Source organism: Myxocyprinus asiaticus, chromosome 43, assembly GCF_019703515.2.
Source record: "Myxocyprinus asiaticus isolate MX2 ecotype Aquarium Trade chromosome 43, UBuf_Myxa_2, whole genome shotgun sequence".
Classification (NCBI taxonomy): Eukaryota; Metazoa; Chordata; class Actinopteri; order Cypriniformes; family Catostomidae; genus Myxocyprinus; species Myxocyprinus asiaticus.
Genome location: NC_059386.1, coordinates 25250910 through 25275820, shown reverse-complemented (window position 1 = coordinate 25275820; position 24911 = coordinate 25250910). Strand labels below are relative to the sequence as shown.

The window sequence follows — 24911 nt, the reverse complement described above, 5'->3', positions numbered from 1 at the left end:
GTGCTCAAAAGTTTGCATACCCTTGGAGAATTGGTAATATATGTACCATTTTTAAAGAAAACATGAGTGAGCAGGCAAAACACATTTCTTTTATTTCTTATGGGATTCATATTCAACTGTAGGTTATAACAGAATGGCACAATCATAAAACAAAACATGGCAACAAAGAAAAAAATGAAATGACCCCTGTTCAAAATTCTGCATACCATTAGTTGTTAATACTGTGTATTGCCCCCTTTGCATCAATGACAGCGTGCAGTCTTTTGTAATAGTTGTCTATGAGGCCCCAAATTCTTGCAGGTGTTATAGCTGCCCATTCATCTTGGCAAAATGCCTCCAGGTCATGCAAAGTCTTTTGTCGTCTTACATGAACCGCACAATTGAGATCTCCCCAGAGTGGCTCGATGATATTAAGGTCAAGAGACTGTGATGGCCACTCCAGAACCTTCACCTTTTTCTGCTGTAACCACTGGAGGGTCAACTTGGCCTTGTGCTTAGGTTCATTGTCGTGCTGGAAAGTCCAAGATCGTCCCATGCGCAGCTTTCGTGCAGAAGAATGCAAATTGTCTGCCAGTATTTTCTGATAACATGCTGCATTCATCTTGCCATCAATTTTCACAAGATTCCCTGTGCCTTTAGAGCTCACACACCCCCAAAACATCAGTGAGCCACCACCATGCTTCACAGTGGGGATGGTATTCTTTTCACTATAGGCCTTGTTGACCCCTCTCCAAACATAGCGCTTATGGTTGTGACCATAAAGCTCTATTTTGGTCTCGTCACTCCAAATTACAGTGTGCCAGAAGCTGTGAGGCGTGTCAAGGTGTTGTTGGGCATATTGTAACCGGGCTTTTTTGTAACATTGGCGCAGTAAAGGCTTCTTTCTGGCAACTCGACCATGCAGCTCATTTTTGTTCAAGTATCGTCGTATTGTGCTCCTTGAAACAACCACACTGTCTTTTTCCAGAGCAGCCTGTATTTCTCCTGAGGTTACCAGTGGGTTTTTCTTTGTATCCCGAACAATTCTTCTGGCAGTTGTGGCTGAAATCTTTCTTAGTCTACCTGACCTTGGCTTGGTATCGAGATCCCTGAATTTTCCACTTCTTAATAAGTGATTGAACAGTACTGACTGGCATTTTCAAGGCTTTGGATATCTTTTTATATCCTTTCCCAACTTTATAAAGTTCCATTACCTTGTTATGCTGGTCTTTTGACAGTTCTTTTCTGCTCCCCATGGCTCAGTATCTAGCCTGCTCAGTGCATCCACTTGAGAGCTAACAAACTCATTAACTATTTATACACAGACACTAATTGCAATTTAAAAAGCCACAGGTGTGGGAAATTAACCTTTAATTGACATTTAAACCTATGTGTGTCACCTTGTGTGTCTGTAACAAGGCCAAGCATTCAAGGGTATGTAAACATTTGATCAGGGCAATTTGGGTGATTTCTGTTACCATTATGATTTAAAAAGGAGCCAAATAACTATGTGATAATAAATGGCTTCATATGATCACTATCCTTAAATAAAAGACAGTTTTTTTTTTTGCATGATCAGTCATATTTTCAAAATCAATGCCAAAATGTCTGCAAGGGTATGCAAACTTTTGAGCACAACTGTATATAAAAAAACACAACTTTTGATTTAAAAAATGTATTAGTATATGTTGAAATTAACATTAAGATTAATAAATGCAATGAAAGTATTGTTCATTGTTTGTTCATGTTAACTGATGTTGTTAAGTAATGTTAATAAATGGAACCTTATTGTAAAGTTTTATCAGTTAAATAGATAAATAGTTGCATGCACTGTTCTCTGTAGTGTATTATGCATAGGCTACTCAAAGTACGTGTGAGGCTAATGAGCTGAGCGCGTTATATTTACAGCGCTCTAGATCAACTAATTGCACATTTACGTAATTTCAGATATGCTTGGCCGCTAAAAGTTATCCAAACCTAAAGTAACCTTATCACACCTGTTTTTTGTGGACAGAAGTGTGGATGAGAGCATTTCTCTGCAGTAAAAGGCCATTGTCAACTCTACTACAAACAAACGTCTTCCTTCAGCGTTCCACTAAAATAAAAGCTTCCGCCAAAATAAAGGCTTTATGGTTTAACCAGACCGCATAGCTATGATGCATGCAAGTGTAAATTAGTACATGAAATTAGTACATAAATATGATACTGATTTATTTTATAACAACAACAATAATAATATTATACAAAAATATATTTTCATAAAAGTTTCTTAATAATAACTTATTATTGGGTTCCAAAAAATAATGAATAGAGGGCTGAGAAATTATCACAAATGGACAAAAACAGGTACACAGTGAAGGTGTTATGAATATGTTTCCCCCTCTATGTTTTACGTGTTTTTTACTTATTTAGTCAGGTTCTTTTTAAGAGGACTCAAGTATAAATAATCGCAAAATAATCGCAATTAGATTTTTTGGTTCAAATCATTCAGCCCTAGCAATAGGGTCAGTGATAACAGAATTTTCAGTTTTGGTTGATCAGTTTCTCTCTGCTAGTTAAGTAGCCTGTTAACCTACAAAATTATACTCCAAAACTTTTCATTTTAGAGTCTGAGACTAATTGGCCCAGGATGCCCCTTAGTATTTTGTAGTTTGAAATGAAACAGAAATGGGGGAAAAACGTTGCCTGAACAACGTGTGGTTTTGTTTCAGTGGCATGTAATCCTATGGGGCATCCCATGACTTAGATTTAGTATTTAGTGCCTCCGGGGCCACACTCGAAATTCTTTGTGGCTGGTTATGATAAAGCTGGTCAGGTGAAAACTCAGAGGGCAGAACTCTCAGATGGAAAGTTTCATTGAAATGGCTGCAGCCCTGTGCCTTGAATTGGGCCCTCGTTTGTGGCAACACTGGTGTTTCTGTTTGTCTCATGTCCTGTAGTCATTTTCTAAAAAGACTTGGAATAAATTCAGTAGCCTTCCTTGTACATTCTGGGCTCAACAATAAGGATGGCCACTGGTCCAGGGTCAGTGTAAGAGATTATGGGGACAGTTGACGGAACCACATTTTACACTTGTTGATCGTCACTTGTGATTCATTTGTTTTTATGCCTTGTAAACCTAAAGATAATAGTGTAAATATTGTCAGGGCAAGTAAAATCTTAAAGGGATAGTTCACCCAAAAATGAAAATTCTCTCATCATTTACTCAGCCTCATGCCATCCCAGATATGCATGACTTTCTTTCTTCTGCTGAACACAAATGATGATTTTTAGAAGAATATCTCAGCTCTGTTGGTCCTTTCAATGCAAGTGAATGCAACAAGACATTTGAAGCTCCATAAATCAAATAAAGGCCACATAAAAGTAATCCATAAACGTAATCCATAAGTGGTTAAATCCATTTCTTCAGAAGCTATATGATAGGTGTGGGTGAGAAACAGATTCATATTTAAATCCTTCTTTACCATAAATCTCCACTTTCACTTTCACATTCTTTCACATTTTGAAAGTGAAAGCATAAGTGAAGATTTATGGTAAGAAAGGACTTAAATATGTATCTGTTTCTTATCCACACCTATCATATAGCATCTGAAGATATAGATTAAACCATTGGAGTCATATGGATTACTTTTTTTGCTGCCTTTATGTGCTTTTTGGAGCTTCATATGTGTGGTCACCATTCACTTGCATTTTATGGACCAACAGAGCTGAAATGTTCTTCTAAAAATATTTGTTTGTGTTCTGCAGAAGAAAGAAAGTCATACACATCTGGGATGGCATGAGGGTGGGTAAATGATGAAAGAATTTTCATTTTTGGGTGAACTATCCCTTTAACTAATCTGAAAAATCCTTATTGTTGAGTCATCATATTCCTATTTTATTGACTTTCTTTATTGCCTTTCACCTCTTTTAATAACCTGCAAAAGCTCGAATGGAAAATGTTTTCATGCCTACCGACTTTTTTTTTTCTTTCTGCCTTCAAAGCAATGGACTTGTGCCCAATGTGCATCAGTGATGTCATGTTTGAGTGAGGGTGGAGGACTTAGCTACAGTGATGTGATGCGGAACTTACAATGATGTTTTGTTTCTGTGTGTGTTGGTCTGTTCTTGTTTTGAAATGCCTGTGAATTGTGATGGAAAATGGACAGCAGCAAACATCAAGCTTCAAAAAGCACCTTAAAAGCATCACAAAAGTAATCCATTTGACTCATACACTGTATTCCAAGTCTTTAGAAGACATACGATAGCTTTGTGTGAGGAACATACTGAAATTTAAGTCATTATTCGCTGAAAGTCTTTTCATGAAATACCTGCTTGACTGGCGAGGTCACTGTTTACTTTCATTATAATGAAACGAGCAGCTTGGACATTCTGCTGCAAATAACTCCATTTGTGTTCCATGAATAAAAGAAAATCATAATGGCAGAATGGAAATATTTGGGCAAACTGTCTTAATGTTTGTGTTTGATTGCTTGAAAGTCTATACCTAATGCAAACCATTCAGCAAGTAAAGGCCTGTTGTCATATAAAGCTTTGCAAAATGAGGAAAGCATTATAGAAACTGAAAAGATAGGGATACTGATCTTATTGGGTGTCTTTCAGATGCTAATATCATCTTTCATGTGTTCACTTTTCTCTGTCCATCTCTCTTTTCTCTCTCTCCAATCATCTTTCTGTCTTTTTCCCCACAGAGGCGTTTACGTCACTTGCGGAGCATAGCAGCCCGTAACATTGTGAACAAGAATGGCTCTCCTCTGCTGGACACTTACTTCACCCTTCACCTCTGCCAGGAGGATCGGATATCACGAGGTGACCAATGCCAGCTTAACTGGCTGGAACTCTCTTATTGTTTGGGCCAAAGCAGCATTTACCTAATTTAGTCATAAAAACTGGCTTTGTGTAATTACTGAATTATAAAAATTATGATTGTTTGCAAAAGGTTTCACAAACACTTCCCTCTCTGCCATTGGTTGGACAAAGGGATAGTCCCGCCCCAAACTCAAGTCATTGGTTGAGCCAATGTTACTATGTCAGGCTGCTCAAACAAACAGAGCAATGTTTTTTGGGGATTTTTCCCCTTTTTCTCCCAATATGGAATGCCCAATTCCCAATGTGCTTTTAAGTCCTCTTGGTCGCATAGTGATTCGCCTCAGTCTGGGTGGCGGAGGATGAATCCCAGTTGCCTCCGCGTCTGGGACCATTAACCCGTGCATCTTATCATGTGGCTTGTTGAGCGCGTTGCCACGGAGACATAGCGCGTGTGGAGGCTTCACGCCATCCACCGCAGCAACCACGCTCAACTCACCACGCACCCCACCGAGAACGAACCACATTATAGCGACCACGAGGAGTTTACCCCATGTGACTCTAGCCTCCCCAGCAACTGGGCCAATTTGGTTGCTTAGGAGACCTGGCTGGAGTCACTCAGCATGCCCTGGGATTCGAACTTGCGAGCTAGCGAACTCCAGGGGTGGAAGCCAGCGTATTTTACCACTGAGTTGCTTGTTTTTTATTTTCGAACCTCAAATGGGGTGATCCAAGAACCTCCATCATTGTGCCGTTGAGCAAGACACTTAACCTCTGTATCTGTAATATGTTTACGGTAAGTTATTATCCAAGTTTTTGGATGACTACTTGCTTTCTTCTTCTTCTTTTCCAGATTTTTATAAGAGTGAAGTCATCCGAGACTCATTGGTGAGTGCTTTTTTGTTTTCATGGCTGTTGGGTCACGATCTGACAAATAATGCTTATAATTCCTAAGATGTCAAATGAAAGACAAAGCACAGTATATCATAGTCGCATAGTGTATCATGGCCTACTTAAGCATGACATAGCTTAGCATATTACAGCATAGCATACAAAATAGATCAACAAACCTCAGCTTACTTGTAGTAAAGTGAAAGCCTTTTGGTCACAGCACAAATGTCTTTTACTGTGATGTCTCTCCAGTGCCTTTTTGATGAGCCTTTCGGCTTAAAAGTTACCAAAGTGTTTTGCAGAAATACTGTAGTTACTACAGTTATTGTTACTACTGTGAAACTATAATCAGTTTAAATGGGATATTTTTCAAAAGGTGCATGCTTTCAGAACCTGTCTGACATTTTAGTTTGTATTCTTGATGTCAGCTGTGGCTAATAGGTTGGCATAGTTTTATTGTGGTAACAGTAACTGTAGTATTTATGTTATTATGAAAATAACCATTGCTGCCATGATGCTTACTCATATTTTTTTTTTTTTTTTTTACCGTCTGTATGCCTCTTATTTTCAAGGCAGCCATCAACAGGTCTTACATGATTATCATCGTTAACCTTAATTAGAGTTTTATCACGGTATATAAAGTAAAATGCCTCCTTCAAAGGTGTGGCAGTGCATTTAAAAATACCCATAATAAAACAGATAATTGCGACTCTCAGTTCTGATTGGATGAACCACGTTCAAAGCTGTTGCAAAGTGCTGATAAACCCACACCTGTGACCGCACATTCTATGTTAATGTGCCAAGTTGGAATGTGGCAACCATAAAAAGCCTATAGGTTGGTGTATGAAGTGTATGACTTTCTTTCTTCTGCAGAACACAAATAAAGATTTTTAGAAGAATTGTGACCAAGTGAATGGTGACCAATACTTTGAAGCTCAAAAAAGCACATAAAGGCTGCATAAAAGTAATTCATATGGCTCTGTGGTTTAATCTACATATTCTGAAGCAATCCAATCGAGTTTGGGTGAACAGACCAAAATATAACTAATTTTTCACTATAAATCTTGAAATCTGCAGTCTCCTTGGCCATCATGATTTCAAACTTCCTAGTGCCATCTAGTGGTCTCATTTTGTTCTGTTGACACTGTTCTCATCCAGAAGCAATTGGATTGCTTCAGAAGACCACTGGAGTATTATGGATTACTCTTATGCTGCCTTTATTTGCTTTTTTCAGCTTCAAAGTTTTGTTCACCATTCACTTGTATTGTATGGACCTACAGAGCTGAAATATTCTTCTAAAAATATTTGTTTGTGTTCTGCAGAAGAAAGAAAGTCATACACATCTGGGATGGCATTGGGCGTGTTAATGATGAGAGAATTTAAATTTTTGGGTGAACTATCCCTTTATCTATTTACTGAACATTGGTGTTTTTATCACACTGCATTTTCCTTATTTTATAATAGCAATAAGCTACCCGTGGCTGTTCATTACAGTGATTTTACCACGATTAAGGTGGTAAAATCACTGTCTTGCCTAGTAATACCCCTTACCTGTGGTAAAATCACTGAAATGCACTGCCTTTCAGGGCTTATTGCTTTATTTTTTGTCTTACAACTGAGCTCCACAATTGATATCTCACACTTACTACAGAAATAAAAGGTTGCAAATTTCTTCAAAAACCAAATGCATCAGGACTTTATCCTAAACTTATGGCAGATCTGACCTCTCATCTACACACACAAAGGCATTGATATTGATTCCAGAACCACTGCTTCATTTACTGATATGAAACAGATTTGATAAATTGGATTTTTGGGTTCTCACACTTCACATTTCAGTTCTTTGAAACAATTCATTTATTTTAATATGCCTAGAGGGACTGTGTTAGAGCCCATGAATGGATGTGGCATCCCATTACTAAATATCTGAAAGCAGTTTAATGACCATGTGGTCAATCTGTCCAGGCCTGTTATTGTTCTAAAAAAAACATTGAGTCATACCAACTGCTAATGTGTGAAGGGAAGAATGACACAAGCACAAAAAAAACAAATGATCATCAGTAGTGTGATTTGTATAGACACAATTAAAGCTTCAGTTGTCGCATGTTACTCTGACTGTAATAGATGTTTTGCTGATGATAGTGATTGAAAATATTTAATTCCATGATAGCTGGATCTATCAGTGTGCTTTCACACGAAAACACACCCTAAAGTCAAGCTAATAGCATAAGGGCTGTTCTGTTTATTCATCTGCTTTTCTGAGAGTGCTTTCTATTTACAGAGTAGGCAGAGCCCAGCTATATATATCATTACATTTATAAGCAAATAACAGTTTAATTACATGTAATATCATGGCTGGTGTTTTTTAAAGTGATGAAAAAAATAATGCCAGAATTTTCATTTCTGGGTGAACTGTCGCTTAAAGAATATAAAGTCATTTACACGAACTGAAAGTTACTTGATTCCATTTTGTTCACCACAATCAAAACCTTCTTGCCACTTGTATGTTTCCTCATTTCCTGTCTCACTGGCCACCTTCCCTCTGACTTTCTTTGTAATAGTCATGTAATCATCTTTATTTCAGTATCTCTATGCAACTTCTGACCGTCATGTTGATGGATGTGTTGTATTAATTTCTGCTGAGTTAGTCACTGTGATGGGAATTTTGTCAGATCTCCATCTTACCCTCTTTAGACTCCAGACTTCATGCCAGCACAGTTTTGCAAATCCATTTCTGCTGTCAGTATTTGAAAGCTTGGCTTAGTTTTGCTGCATCACTGAATCTTACTATGCTAACAGACCGTACTTATGTATTATTAATAAAGCCCTTATGTTTCACAGCCTAAATTACTGTTATTTATTGAACTTATACATTGGGGTCCAAATTATCCGAAACAACTAGCGAAAATGCTTCTATTTTGAACATTTCTAATTTAATATGACATTCATTACAAATTGTATTGTCAATATAACAATTTCAGTGAACAGTTTAAATTAACATGAATTTCAGAACTTCTTAGTACTTGGAATGTTGCTTTAATGACAGCATGCGTGTGCAAAACCTGATGATCCATGTTATCCCAGCATGATTTGAGAACGTTTCAAAAAGCATCTTGTGTGCTTCAATGAACAAGAACAACTTTTCTTTGTTGTTAACTTTGTTTATTTCCAGGTTGATATCCCAAGAAATTCCACAATTTTTTGTATTTATTTTTTTTAATTGCTGATTTTTTTCCCCCCTCTTTTTTTTTCTGTGTTGGTCATGTCAGGTATCTTTAAAGGAGATTGGGTCAGCAGGACTAAGGTAACTACAATGTACTCTTTGTGATTATTATTCTGTTTGTGTGTGTTTTTCAGAATCCTACATGGCGGAGTTTAGATTTTGCCATGTTGCCGGACCTCTTGGACACATCTGTGTCGTGTTTTGTGGTAAGAATATGGGGAGGAAGGGAAGAAGAGTACCAACTGCTTATTGAGTGGAAGGTCAACCTGGATGGGCTCAGATACACAGGACAACAGGTGAGAAGTCAAACCTATATACACTCTCTTTTTTCTCTCAGTTCAGTTAATTCAATGCAAATTAAATCCAGTTCAATTCAATGAGCTTTATTAAAATGTGATGTGTTTTTTATATATATAAGTTGTCTATTTTTTATTTTTAAGTGCATACTGAAATTTAAACTAGAGGTAGACTGATATATGGGTTTTACAAAATATATAGTTGCTTTTTGGAGCTATCAGTTGTTATCTGCAAAAATCTATGCCGATAGTTTTTTTTTTTATTTGTTCCTTTGTGTTCCTCTGTGGCCGGCAGTTAGAACGACTTGGTTTTTCAGTAAAACAGCAGCCTTTAGAGGTGAAATAATGATATAAACCACTGACACCTTGTGTGTATTTGCTCTATCTAAATCTTTCATCATTGACAATATTTATGCATATTTTGATCCTCACTCCAATGCATATTTTGTTATTTTAATTAGATAATCAAGTGTTCTAAATTAAAGCAAGGGCATACAAAGATAAATGCGACTATACAGATTTTGCTCTTATGGAAAGAAATTGGTAATTTTATTCACCAAAGTGGCATTCAGCTGATCACAATGTATAGTCAGGACATTAATAACGTGAAAAATTACTATTATAATTTGAAAAAAAATGTCAGAACTTCTTAAACTACTTCAAAGAGTTCTCATCAAAAAAATCGTCCACGTGCAGCAATGACAGCTTTGCAGATCCTTCGCATTCTAGCTGTCAGTTTGTCCAGATACTCAGGTGACATTTCACCCCACGTTTCCTGTAGCACTTGTCATAGATGTGGCATCTTGTCAGGCACTTCTCACGCACCTTACAGTCTAACTGATCCCAAAAAAGCTCAATGGGGTTAAGATCCATAACACTCCTTTCCAATTATCTGTTGTCCAATGTCTGTGTTTCTTTGCCCAATCTAACCTTTTCTTTTTGTTTACCTGTTTAAAAATTGCCTTTTTCTTTGCAATTCTTCCCATAAGGCCTGCATCCCTGAGTCTTCTCTTTACTGTTGTATATGAAACTGGTGTTGAGCGGGTAGAATTCAATGAAGCTGTCAGCTGAGGACATGTGAGGCATCTATTTCTCAAACTAGAGACTCTGATGTACTTATCCTCTTGTTTAGTTGTACATCTGGCCTTCCACATCTCTTTCTGTCCTTGTTAGAGCCATGTTGTCCTTTGTCTTTGAAGACTGTAGTGTACACCTTTGAATGAAATCTTCAGTTTTTTGGTAATTTCAAGCATTGTATAGCCTTCATTCCTCAAAACAGTGATTGACTGATGAGTTTCTAGAGAAAGCTGTTTCTTTTTTGCAATTTTTGACCTAATATTGACCTTAAGACATGCCAGTCTATTGCATACTGTGGCAACTTAAAAATAAACACAAAGACAATGATACGCTTCATTTAATGAACTAAATAGCTTTCAGCTGTGTTTGATATAATGGCTAAAAATAAAGTGATTTTCTAGTACCAAATTAGGAATTTAGCATGATTACTCAAGGATAAAGTGTTGGAGTGATGGCTGCTGGAAATGGGGTCTGTCTAGATTTGATCAAAAATGACTTTTTAAAAAAAGTGATGGTGCTGTTTTTTACATCAGTAATGTCCTGAATATACTTCTGTACATTATTCTAAACATTTGGCCGCCAGTGTATATACAGTTGCAATCAAAATTATTCAGCCCCCCTGACCAGCAATACATTCTGGTGATGTAAATTAAAACACATCAACTAAAACCTCAGTAAACAGTCATAGTAAGTTTTTAATACACATTTGAGTGATTTTGAGAACAAAGAGTTCAGTTTACCCAAATGTTTAAATAAAAAATAACAAATTCTCTCCACAAATGTCATGTCAAAAATATTCAACCCCCAAAGTCAATCATTTGTGGAGCATCCTTTATCCTTAATAACAGCAAATAAATGTTTCAGGTAAGTGTTCTCAGGCTTCGGACACCTCTCTATTAGAATTTTTACACATTTCTCATGAGCAAAAGCTTCCAGCTCATTGACATTCTTTGGTTTCTGTGCTGCCACTGCTTCCTTGAAATCCCAACAAAGGTTTGCAAAGGGATTTTAATGATGGACTGAAAGGGCCATTTAAGGACATTCCACGACCTATCCCTGAACCAGATTTTGGACAACTTGGATGTATCCTTGGTGTTATTGTCTTGCTGGAAGGTCCAGTGATCAGCGAGCTTCAATTTACACACTGAAGGCATCACATTTTTCATGCCAAAATGGCCTGAAACCTGAAAGTATCCATGGTGTCAGTCACATAGTCAGGATTGCCGCAAAACACCCCCATAACAGGACTGACCCACCTCCATGCTTGACTGTTCTTGTCATCACCTTGTCATCTTACTCCAGATGTACTGCTGACCCATGGGTCTAAAACTCATTTTCAGTTTAGTGTCATATGTCTATAAAACCTTCTTCCAGGACTCCACAGGTCTTTCCTACTTCTTTCCTATTACTTCTTGAATATTCAAGTCAACATTTCCCTTGGTGAAGTTTTGCTTTCTTCCACACCCCAAGAAGGTTGCAGTTGTACCACATTTAAAAAATGTATGAATGGTGCTGCCAACTTTGTCTATTGGAAATTGAAGTGCCTTGGAAATGTACTTTTAGCCATGACCTTTCTTGTGTAATGAAATAATCTCCTCTATTAGCTTTTGAGACAGCTTGTATTTAATTGCATTATTTTGCATAGAAATACATTTTTGCTTACAACGCTAAACTTAAATTTTAAAACTTAAGTGCCATTGCAGATTGATGACTTAATTTTGTTTTAAAACAATGACTTGTGTAGCCTTACACATTTAAGAAACAGCTACATGCAATAGGGGTTGAATAATTATGACATGGCTGTATTTTTAAAAAATCCTGCTATTTACAAATATTAGGTTCACACTATGACTTTGAATGTGTCACTCAACTGATATAGATGTAAAGTTTAAAAATTCTGGGTCATCAGAAAAGCTTACCTTTGTAAATCCTTACTGTCTTGGGGGGGTTGAATAATTTCGATTGCAACTGTATATATATTAGGCACTTAAGATGTTTCACAAAAACATTTGTCTAAAGATGGTTATTTATGTCTTCATCTTTAGTGTGTCAATAGGAAAAATACATTTTAGACTCCCAAACATTACTTTAGCAAATAGAAAAGATTATAATGGAAGAACAGGGTGCTCTGCAAGAGATGGCATTGCCCCCACAGAGCCCCCCCACTGAACATCGAGTCATTCTGGGATTACATGAAGAGACAGAAGCAATTAAGACCATCTGGCACCAACAATCATGCCACAGCCCAAATCACTGAGATCACATTTTTCCCTCATTCTGATGGTTGATGTGAACATTAACTGAAGCTCCTGACCCGTATCTGAATGCTTTTATGCACTGCACTGCTACCAAACGATTGGCTGATTAGATAATCCATGGATGATTGTTGGTACCAGACAGGCTGGTTTGAGTATTTATGTAACTGCTGATCTCCTGGGATTTTCACACACAACAGTCTCTAGAGTTTACTCAGAATGGTGCCAAAAACAAAAAACATCCAGTGAGCGGCAGTTCTGTGGACGGAAATGCCTTGTTGATGAGAGAGGTCAACAGAGAATGACCAGACTGGTTCAAACTGACAAAGTCTATGGTAACTCAGATAACCAATCTGTACAATTGTGGTGAGAAGGGTTGGTGCTGTTTTGGAGGCACGAGAGAGACCTACACAATATTAGGCAGGTGGTTTTAATGTTGTGGATGATTGGTGTGTGTGTGTGTGTGTGTGTGTGTGTGTGTGTGTGTGTGTGTGTGTGTGTGTGTGTGTGTGTGTATATATATATATATATATATATATATATATATATATATATATATATATATATATATATATATTATACTGTATATATATATATATATTATACTGTATATATATATATACTGTATATATACACATATACAATGCATCTGGAAAGTATTCACAGCGCTTCACTTTTTCCACATTTTGTTGTTACAGCCTTATTTCAAAATGGATTAAATTCATTATTTTCCTCAAAATTCTACAAACAATACCCCATAATGACAACATGAAAAAAGTTTGTTTGAAATCTTTGCAAATTTATTAAAAATAAAAAACGAAAAAAAAAAAAAAAATCACATGTACATAAGTATTCACAGCCTTTGCCATGACACTCAAAATTGAGCTCAGGTGCATCCTGTTTCCACTGATCATCCTTGATGTTTCTACAACTTGAATGGAATCCACCTGTGGTAAATTCAGTTGATTGGACATGATTTGGGAAGGCACACACCTGTCTATATAAGGTCCCACAGTTAACAGTGCATGTCAGAGCACAAACCAAGCCATGAAGTCCAAGGAGTTGTCTGTAGACCTCCGAGACAGGATTGTATCGAGGCACAGATCTGGGGAAGAGTACAGAAAAATTTCTGTAGCATTGAAGGTCCCAATGAGCACAGTGGCCTCCATCATCCGTAAATGGAAGATGTTTGGAACCACCAGGGCTCTTCCTAGAGCTGGCCGCCCGGCAAAACTGAGCGATCGGGGGAGAAGGGCCTTAGTCAGGGAGGTGACCAAGAACCTGATGGTCACTCTGACAGAGCTGCAGCGTTTCTCTGTGGAGCGAGGAGAACCTTCCGGAAGACCAACCGTCTCTGCAGCACTCCACCAATCAGGCCTGTATGGTAGAGTGGCCAGACGGAAGCCACTCCTCAGTAAATGGCACATGACAGCCCACCTGGAGTTTGCCAAAAGGCACCTGAAGGACTCTCAGACCATGAGAAACAAAGATTGAACTCTTTGGCCTGAATGGCAAGTGTCATGTCTGGAGGAAACCAGGCACCGCTTATCACCTGGCCAATACCATCCCTACAGTGAAGCATGGTGGTGGCAGCATCATGCTGTGGGGATGTTTTTCAGCGGCAGGAACTGGGAGACTAGTCAGGATCGAGGGAAAGATGAATGCAGCAATGTACAGAGACATCCTTGATGAAAACCTGCTCCAGAGCACTCTGGACCTCAGACTGGGGCAAAGGTTCATCTTCCAACAGGACAACGACCCTAAGCACACAGCCAGGATAACAAAGGAGTGGCTACGGGACAGCTCTGTGAATGTCATTGAGTGGCCCAGCCAGAGCCCAGACTTGAACCCGATTGAACATCTCTGGAGAGATCTGAAAATGGCTGTGCACCGACGCTCCCCATCCAACCTGATGGAGCTTGAGAGGTCCTGCAAAGAAGAATGGGAGAAACTGCCCAAAAATAGGTGTGCCTAGCTTGTAGCATCATAAAAGACTTGAGGCTGTAATTGGTGCCAAAGGTGCTTCAACAAAGTATTGAGCAAAGGCTGTGAATACTTATGTACATGTTTTTTTCATTTTTTTTTTATTTTTTTTTTATTTTATAAATTTGCAAAGATTTCAAACAAACTTCTTTCATGTTGTCATTATGGGGTATTGTTTGTAGAATTTTGAGGAAAATAATGAATTTAATCCATTTTGGAATAAGGCTGTAATATAACAAAATGTGGAAAAAGTGAAGCGCTGTGAATACTTTCCGGATGCACTGTGTGTGTGTGTGTGTGTGTGTGTGTGTATGTATATATATATATATATATATATATAAAAACCTTTATCTGGTGAGTATATTAGTTATAAGAAGCTTAATTTGGTTAATACTTCATATACAGCAATATAGCCAAGTCTCTGTAATTTCAAAATAAGAGTCCCCAGTGTGTGTCAGGCTTGTTTATACTCCTGCGTCATGCTCCAAATCTTATTGATTGAATTATCAGTGTGCTCTGGTTATTATGGGGATTTTGGTTGGACAATAAACTGGTCTGTGTCTGACATAGTAAGGAAAGCATAAGACACAAACTTAAACATCAAGGGCAGAATAGATGCTAAATGCATATTAATAATAGTAGTAGTAGCTGTCATAGTAACTTGTTACAAAGTCCAACTGCACTATTATAGTTCTGTGCTGCTTATTCATGCTCAAAAAGTCCTGATTTAGCACACACTGAATTTAACAGCCCTCTGCCAACTGTGCCTTACTTATAATAAACTATAGTTCATGTATCTAAGCAGACAGACTGTCATTTGTCAGTAAATTATTTTTTAGGGGGCCTTTTGATTTTTTATATTTACAGTTGGTGGACGACACGTGATGCCATGCAATAAGCAGACGTGTGAGGGACTAGCTCTGCGCACTTTGCTAGTTTTTTAATTATTTTCTTGTTATAATCCAGTGAGATTCGATACACCCAGTTACATATTTGCTCTTTGAGGTAAACATGGCAAAGAAGTCAAAATCCTCAGACTCTGGAGACATTAAAAGACTCTTATGTGTTCAAGCTGAGGCCTCTGATGGGACTGCTAGCCGGGGACTCGATTTGGAAAGCACGTCGGGAGAAGAAATTCAGCGTCAACTGTCCAACATCTCGTGATGCTGACGAAGGTTGTTGCTGACTTGGAGGATCTCGCTGTAATACGTCGATCGATTACAGCGATGGAAACAAAATTCTCTGAGTTGGTCCCAAGAGTGGCAGATGTTGAAAAACGGATTGATTATTTGGAATCATCGGAAAGGGAATTATCCACTAATCCGCCCGTTTCCAAAACAGACTTGGAACACATTTTGGAAAAACTTGAATATTTTGAAAATATGAGCCGAAGGAATATCATACGGATTGTTGGAATTCCTGAACATGAAGAGGGCAGAGATATGGTGAAAATCCTTGACGAGCTCTTCCCGAGTCTGCTCGACATAACAGGCCAGAAACTGGAAATCGAGCAAGCTCACAGAGTCCTGGCTCATGGATCTGCTGGGGGAGACAGGCTCAGATCAATTCTGGCCAAATTTCTGATAAAGATCTCGTGTTGCGCCAGGTGAGGAGCAAAGGAAAGCTTACTTGGAAGAATCACAATATTTCCTTTTTCCCGGACTTTGCGAGTTCGACGAGAGGTTCAAGGAATGTAAGAAACTCTTACATCAACGAAAGATCGCTTTTGCACTGATGTTTCCGGCCAAACTGAGAATAGACACTAGGGATGGCAGCAAAGTATTTACATGTCCCAAACAGGCACACTCCTTTATAAATACATTGGAGTGAGTAAGCCATTTGATGTTTCTTATATTAGTGGACTGACTCGCTGTTCGTTGACTCGATTGTCTGAGGAAGCTGGGTGCCATTTTTGTTTCTTTTTGTGTTGGCTCCGCCTAGCAGATGGATGTTTGTTTTGTGGAAGACACTTCCTTCAAGAAACTTTTGCACTGACCGAAGATTGCTTTTACACTGAAGTTCCCGGCCAGATTGAGAATGGACACTATGGATAACCACAAAAGGTCTACATGCTCACATAATGGATGTTTTTTATAAAGTTGACAGGCTGAGTAAGTCTTGATGTATTTTTTTTATGCAGTCTCCGAGTGAGTTTGGCTCTTGATCATCCGAGGAACCAGGATGTCTGTTTTGTTTCTTTTCATGCTGGTTCCACCTAGTTGCTGGAGTTTGTTAATCATTGGAATGATTTTGTCATCTGCTGCACTCATAACGACCGGCTCACTGAACAATTGTTTGTCTGTCCGTGGAAACTGAACGGCTTTATATCAGCTGGAGCTTGTTTTGTGGAGGAACACACCTTCGAGACAGTTCTGTGAATGAATCTACATTCAGAATGAGTCTGCCTGTTGTCTGGGGTCTGTTTTACAAAGTATTTTCTGTTATGTAATTTTGCCTCACAGAATTTGTGCAGAATCTTGAGCAATCTGACGGCAAAGTTGTCACGGGGGTTCTCGTATGCGTACATGGACCTTTGGAGTTTAGAGGGATTGACGCCGGTTGGCGCTGTCGTACATGGGGTTAATGCGCACGTTTCTTTTTTTTTTTTTTCGGGGGAAGTTCTGGGTTATATTGTTGCTCTAATGGGGAATGTGGTCTTTATAATCTTGTTTTTGACACAATTAATTTTTTCTATTATATCAATATGTCAGTTGTTAATATGAGTGGATTATCTCTCTCCACAAGGAATGTGAATGGGTTGGGGCACCCCATAAAAAGAAGGAAGGTTATTTATTTTCTTAAGCGTAAAAAATATTATATAGTGTTTCTTCAAGAAACGCATCTTTCCCCGCAGGAAGCTGAACAATTTGGGAAGATATGGTGTGGACATATTTTCTTTAGTGCTGGCTCAAGTAAGAGTAGGGGAGTCATTATATTGATAAACCTCTACAATTCAAATGTCTCAGACAGAGTAAGGATAAATTAGGAAGGGTCATTATTGTTTTAGGAGAAATTCAGGGACAAAGGTTGATTTTGGCTAATATTTACACACCTAACATTGATGATCAGGGCTTTTTTATAGATCTTGAAGGGATGTTGCAAGCCGCTGGCACCACTCATGATCTAATATTGGGAGGAGACATTAATCTTTTGATGGATTCAGTCCTTGATCATAGTGTAGCAAAAGTGTGTAAGCCCCCTAGAGCAGGGGTGTCAAACTCGGTTCCTGGAGGGCCACAGTCCAGCAGAGTTTAGCTCCATCCCTAATTAAACACACCTGAAGCAGCTAATCAAGGTCTTCAGGAGTGCTTGAAGATTACAAGGAGGCATTTTGGAGCAGGGCTGGAACTAAACTCTGCAGGGCTGTGGCCCTCCAGGAACTGAGTTTGACACCCCTGCCCTAGAGCAACATTGATGCTTCACAGGATGTGTAAAAATCTTGGTCTTACAGATATTTGGAGACTTTTGAACCAAACTGGTAGGGACTATACATTTTTTTTTCATCAGTCCATAAGATTTATTCTAGAATAGATTTTTTTTTAATATCTAAGTCCCTCATTTCATCTGTTATTGACTGCTCAATTGGATACATTTTAGTCTCAGATCACGTCCTGATGAATTTAGAGGTGTTGCCACATACGGAGAAAAAGAAATCATATAGTTGCCGCTTTAATGTATCCCTTTTGCAAAATCCTGATTTCCAACAAATGTTAAAGACTGAAATCAATGTTTATATGGAGACCAACTGGTCCTCAGTATCCTCTGTGGGCGTGGCTTGGGAGGCACTTAAGGCGGTTCTTAGGGGTCGGATCATTCAGTATGCCTCATTCACCAAAAAATCCAAAGCACGAGAACTCGTGGAGTTGGAAGGGAGTATTAGTGCAGAGGCAGAGCTGAAGTGCCAAATGTCGTCTGATGGCCTCAGAGAATTGACCCGTTTGAAATACAGATATAATACTATTTTGTTGCAGAAAGTAGAGTTTTGGTTATTCAGGGCAAGACAGTCATACTTTGAGTTGGGGGACAAAGCAGGGAAGCTTTTGGCTAGATATACTGTATAAAGCAGAGAGTTTTTTTCTACCATTCCTTCTGTGAAATCTGCTGGTGGTGAAATATTTACCTCAGCCATTGATATTAATAATGCTTTTAAAGAATTCTTTCTTGATCTTTATAGTTCCACGTCTTCGTCTACTGATGAAGATATTAGAAATTTTGTGGAACCATTAGAACTCCCTAAACTGATGACTGAGCAAAAAAATTATCTTGATTCTGAGATAAACTTGGAGGAGCTTGACGAGGTAATTAAGGCCTTGCCTAATGGCAAGGCTCCGGGGCCAGATGGCTTAGCCGCTGAATTTTTTAGATCTTATAATACAGAACTGGCTCCACTTTTGTTAGAAGTTTATAGGGAATCATTAAAGAATGGAAAGCTTCCACCAACCATGACACAAGCCCGGATCAGTCTGATTCTTAAAAAGGACAAAGATCCAAGTGAGTGTAAAAGTTACCGTCCAATTTCCCTGATCCAGCTAGATATAAAAATTTTGGCAAAAATTTTGTCTAACAGATTAAGTAAAGTTGTGACATCTCTTATATATATAGATCAGGTGGGGTTTATTAGGGGCCGCAGCTTTTCTGACAACATTAGGCGTTTCATTAATATCATGTGGTCAGTGGCGATTGATCAGACTCCGGTCGCTGCCATCTCACTTGATGCCGAAAAGGTGTTTGATATGGTAGAATGAGATTATCTTTTTTTAAGATTTTGGAAATATAGGGGTTCGGAAATACTTTTATTGGATGGATTAAGTTACTTTATAGACACCCTGTAGTGGCGGTACAAACAAATGGATTAATTTCAGATTATTTTACTCTGGATAGGGGTACTTGGCAGGGTTGACCTTTTTCCCCATTATTGTTCTGTCTTGCCCTGGAACCTTTAGCAGCCGCAATAAGAAAGGAGGATGATTTTCCAGGGGGTGTGGCGCATACGTTTTTGCTTTACGCAGATGATATTTTGTTATTCGTTTCTGACCCCACTAGATCTATGCCTAGCCTCCACAGAATTATCAATTCCTTTTCTAAATTTTTGGGATACAGAGTTAATTGGTCTAAATCCGAAGCTTTAGCTCTGACTGCATACTGCCCAGTAACGTCTTTTCAACTGGGTGCCTTTCAGTGGCCCAAACAGGGCATTAAGTATTTGGGCATTTTATTCCCAGCAAATTTATGTGATTTAGTTAGTTAATTTTGATCCTTTAATAAAAAGGTTTTTGAGTGATGTGGGTAGGTGGGCTTCATTACATTTATCGATGATTGGGAAGGTTAATGTTATTAAAATGAATTGTATTCCAAAATTCAACTACCTACTACAATCTCTCCCTGTAGATGTCCCCCTCTCTTACTTCAAGCAATTTGATAGCATAGCGAAGTCCTTCATTTGGAATGGAAAGCATCCCAGGTTACATTTCAACAAGTTACATAGGCCGATTGACAAAGGTGGGCTAGGCCTACCTAAGATTTTGTTTTATTATTATGCATTCGGTCTCAGACATTTGGCTCATTGGTCGCTTCCACCTGAGAGGGCCCCTCCCTGGTTTTGTATTGAAAAGGAAGTTCTTGACCCTATCTCGCCACTGCAAAGCCCTTCTATCAAACTAATTGGAGAAGTTAAGTCACATCCCGTTATCTCGCATTTTCGATATGGACAAAGGTGTCCAGAGTGTTTAACTCGGATATTTATTTAAAGGTAGCCTTGAGCATATGGCTGAACCCTAAACTATGTATTAATAAGTCCCCTTTCTGTTGGTCAGATTGGATTGTGAGGGGGTTAATACACTTGGTGACCTATATGAGACTGGAGTATTGAGATCTTTTGAAAATTTGATTCAACATTTTGGGATTCCCAGATCTCAATTTTATAAGTATTTACAGCAGGCCACCTGCTCTGCACTGTTTTTGGGAGTAGCACGCTACCCCCTAGAGCGGCAAATACTCTAGGAGTGGTGATTGCTGCTTTTGGGAAGGGTCATGAGGCATCAGTGTATTACTCCCTGCTAATTCAGAGTCTGGGGGACGGAGCTTTAAATTCTCTCAAAAGATTATGGGAGGAAGATTTAAATTTGTTACTGGAGGAGGGAGTGTGGGCTAGGATTCTAAACAATTTCAAGTCTGCATCTAGAGATGCAAGGGTTCGCCTTATGCAATTTAAGATTTTACATAGATTTTATTGAACCCCTTCTAAATTGTATAGGCTTGGTCTTAAGGACACACCCATCTGATGGTGATGCCATTCAGAAGATGGAGACACCACCCATGTTTTTTGGGGTGTCGTAAGATCCAAGAATTTGGGCTGAAGGTTCAAAGTTTTGTGTGTGATGTGTTGTGTTGGGCACTCAGGTCTCGTTCTGCCCCAGACTCTGTATTTTGGGAGATGGGGAGGTCATGGATTTGAAGGATAAGTACATGAAGGATTGGGTTTTGACCAGTGTGATGATTGGTAGGCAGGTTATTCTGAGGAGTTGGAAGTCGGATGGAGCACCGTCATTCCCGGAGTGGTGCACGGAGTTTCGAGGAGGGGTCGAGCAGTAGGATGGGAGTTAGGGATTTTTACAATAAGAAATGGAGCAATTACTTAGCATTTTTGGGGGAATCTCGAGGAGGGGCGGTGGATGGGGTAATTTAGATTTTTTTTTATTTATTTATTTTTATACTTGATTATTGTATTTTCTTTTTTTGGGGTGTTTTTGTTTTAGTTTTGTGTGTTGTTGTTTTTTTTTTTTGTGTGTGTCTATATTCTATTGACCACAGGGGTGTTTGTTGGGGGGGGGGGGAGTTTGGTAGGGGGAGGGGATATAGTGGGGTTAATGTTTAAAGTGATTGATTCAAATATATATATATATATATATATATATATATTTTTTTTTTTCTTTGTGTTAATTTATGAATCAATAAAAATGTTAATAACAAAAAAAAAATATTTACAGTTGGAGAGAAGGCAGACATCAAACGATTCCAGACATCACTTGCTCTCTCTCCCCCCTTTTCTTTTTCTTCTTTTTCCTCTTTCACCAGTAAACACTGTTGAAATCAATGTCAATTCTGAGACAAATCCACATTCAAAAACTTGTTTCTCTCTGTTTTTGCACTCAGATTCGCTCCAGAAACCCAAATGAGATCATCTTTGGACTAAATGATGGCTACTATGCAGCTGAGTTTGATCAGAAGGTATTGTTCAAACTCTTGGAAAAGCCTCCAGATAAATTCCTGGCCATCTTCAGGCTTTATCCATCAGAGCTTGAATTCACTTGTATCTCTTGGGTTTTTCCAACTGAAGATTTCTTCCCATGTATAACACAATCTTTGGGAAGCTGATGGGTTGTTTTTTCCACAGGAGAGTTCTGACAGGAAGAAGAACAGTTTGCTTCAGGTGGATCAGAGCTCAGTTAGGAACTCCTGCAGTGTTTTCTCCCTGCTGAGGTGAGACTTACTCTTTTTAAAGGGGACATATAATAGAAAATATGATTTTTTTTCTTGCTCTTTTGTTATAAAAGAGTTCCAAATATTATGTAGTCAAACTTGAATGTTCATAACGCAAAACTTCCCGACCAGTCCACCCAGACATTTATGAAAACTTGCATGGGCATTGTTTTGACATCACATCAATAAGCACTAGGGATGGGACAATATGGTTATCTCACGATTCGGTTCGATATACGATAGGTTCAAAATTCTGTATAATCTCAGTTCAATATAATAACACTTAAATGACAATGTATGACAGAAAATTGGTTATTGTTTTTAATTATTATTATTTATTTATTTTTGGCAAAATGCACATTATAATTTCTCATCAAAATACTTCTTTAATACACAATATAAATATGAGTTTCACATATACCTTTCTCTATAAGAAAAGATCACAAACAAATAAACCTTAATAAATAGTGGGCAACATTCAGGCTGATCAGGTGCAGAACAAGCAATAGAACTGAACAGGACCTGTCCTGAAAAAATATGTGAAAGTGTATATTTATGTTTTAATAATTTGTTTGTCATCATTATTATAATCACATTTTAACTTTTTAAAAATATATAAAATCTACATGCTATCAATTAATATTATATCATGAAATTGTATATTAATGATATGAGCAATCAATGTTTGAAATAATTTGTACAGTTTACAAGTAAAAACATTTACATTCATTTGTATTACAAGCGCTAAAAAGGTTACTGTCATTTTAAGAGTTCAACGAGCATCTCACTACACTGGTTTATTAACGAGAGAGACTTTTTTTGTTTTTTTTTAGCGCATTTGTGCTATTTGTAATTAAAATTAATATTTCTTTTTACATTTTTATTTGAATGTAAAGAACAGGGAGGATATTTAAAGACACATTTTTAAATGAAAGTGAAGTGCGGGATCTCATCTTTGATGGACACACATTACACGGAAGAAATTGTCTGTTTTAATTTCAAGAATTTTTCAACAAAACAAGGCGGTTTTCCAGGTATTCCAGTACTTACATTTCTAAAAGCTAGATAGAGAGATTATGATGTTTGATGTGTCATTTAGTTTATGAACACATGGAAAGAAAACAATGTTGCAGATTTGTGCCTTGATATGGTTCGTAATTTATCAAAATTCGATATATTGTCCCATTCCTAATAAGCCTACGCATATGAACAAACATATATTAACAATTTTACAAATTGTTTTCCTAAAAATGAAATTTCTGTCATTTACTCAGAAATATAATTTTTGAGTGACCTATCCCTTTAAAAGGACAAAAATACTACAAAAGTGTAGAATCTGGCCACTTTAAAGAATTAGAAATAGGATAATAGCATCTCTTTATATTAATAACACATCTGAAATGCTTAGACTGTATTTGCTCAATGCTGACTGTTGTGAAAAGAATCTGGAATTTTGTTCTTACAGGAATGGCATCTGTTCTGAATGTTTGTTTCCAATTTGAAAGTCATTTTCTCCCTCAGCTGCATTCCAGAATTTTATTATACTCCCATTTGTTACCCTGAAGCAATTCCCTCTTCAGAATCCAGAAATGTTCCCTTTCTTGTCCGCCAGATAGCGCTCCGTGTCCTTTCCAAATTAGGCCCCTGCTGCAGGGTGGTGGCTCATCATTTAGCCAAAGATGACTGATATTTTTTGCAGTCTTGGATAACTGTAATCCTTGGATAAAAGACATGACAGATGAGGAGAGGAGGAAATCAAGAAGGAAAAATTATTCCACCTGGTCTTAGTTGGCAGGCTCCTCTATCTCGGTAAAGGGGTTCCATTGGGCCTGTTCAATGTTGCTGGAACATTCTGCCGTAGCTTCTCTGCTCCGCTAGGTGGCAGCAGTGCTCTTTTAATACAGCCTTGAGGAGAAGACCTTGAAGTTCTATTCCTAATATAACACAACCTGAGAGAGGAGGCGGCCATTTGGGGACTGTGTTACTTAACTATGACACACTTCCTATAGTCAGATTTAGCCATGTGTGTTCTCACAATATAACATCATGAAATTGTACCTATAAAGGAACAGTCTTTGATCCTGCAGATGTTGTTAAGTGTTAAGAAACACAAGCTGTAAACACTCCATTGCATACTCTCAAAAATATCTCCTTTGCCAAAACCCGTGTGTACCTACACTTCATTGCATTTTTTAGGGGTGAGACCTACACTACCTGTCAAAAGTTAGGACACACTAATGCATAGTTCATGATTGCTATTTTTCACATTTTAGAATAGCAGTAAAGGAAGTATGCAGACTATGAAGGGATGTGAAGGTGACAAAAATGTAAAGCAAATCAAAACAAAACTATCTTATACTTAAGCTTCTTTAAATTTGACACTCTTTATCTAGATTACAGCTCTGCATGCTCTGGGCATTTTGTCAACCAACTTCATGACGCATCCACCTGAGATGCTTTTAAAACAGTATTGAAGGAGTTCTCATGTATGCCGGGCACTTGTTGACTTCTTTTCCTTTGCTGTCCAATCCAATTTATCAATTTGAATTAGTTTTGTATTAGGGCGTTTCTTCAACTTTGGGCAATTTCATGTCCCAGGAGTTGATTTCTGCTGAATTTTAAGGACTGTTATTTATTGATATTACTGTTTTAGCCTTTTCCCAGACCCAGACATTTAATATTAAACTATGAAAATCAATTATAAAAAATGATTACATGTTTAAAATTATGGTAATCCAAACAAAGAGTGAAATAAACATAAACCATTTGAATAATTATTGTAGGAACATGGTCTAATAATTTTTTTTTTTAAATTAAGACTGTCCCTTGTTAACCAAGTTGACAAAAGTGTTGAAGAAAACAAAGAAATTCAAGGTAATTATCACTTGTAAACAGAAATATTTTATTGGGCGTCATTTTCAG

General features: G+C 37.9%; 1 protein-coding gene across 3 annotated transcripts in view; it reads left to right on the top strand.

Moving 5' to 3' along the window:
* Positions 1-24911, top strand: part of LOC127433995 (UV radiation resistance-associated gene protein-like) — a 177735-nt gene that overhangs the window by 2825 nt on the left and 149999 nt on the right. For 2 of the 3 annotated variants that reach the window (XM_051686404.1, XM_051686406.1), the window contains exons 2-6: positions 4671-4788; positions 5639-5673; positions 9034-9195; positions 21663-21737; positions 21904-21989. In XM_051686404.1, coding sequence (XP_051542364.1) covers positions 4671-4788; positions 5639-5673; positions 9034-9195; positions 21663-21737; positions 21904-21989 — 476 coding nt within the window. Of the gene's footprint in view, positions 1-4670; positions 4789-5638; positions 5674-8945; positions 9196-21662; positions 21738-21903; positions 21990-24911 lie in introns of those variants that run through there. The other variant, XM_051686405.1, reaches the window with a different exon arrangement.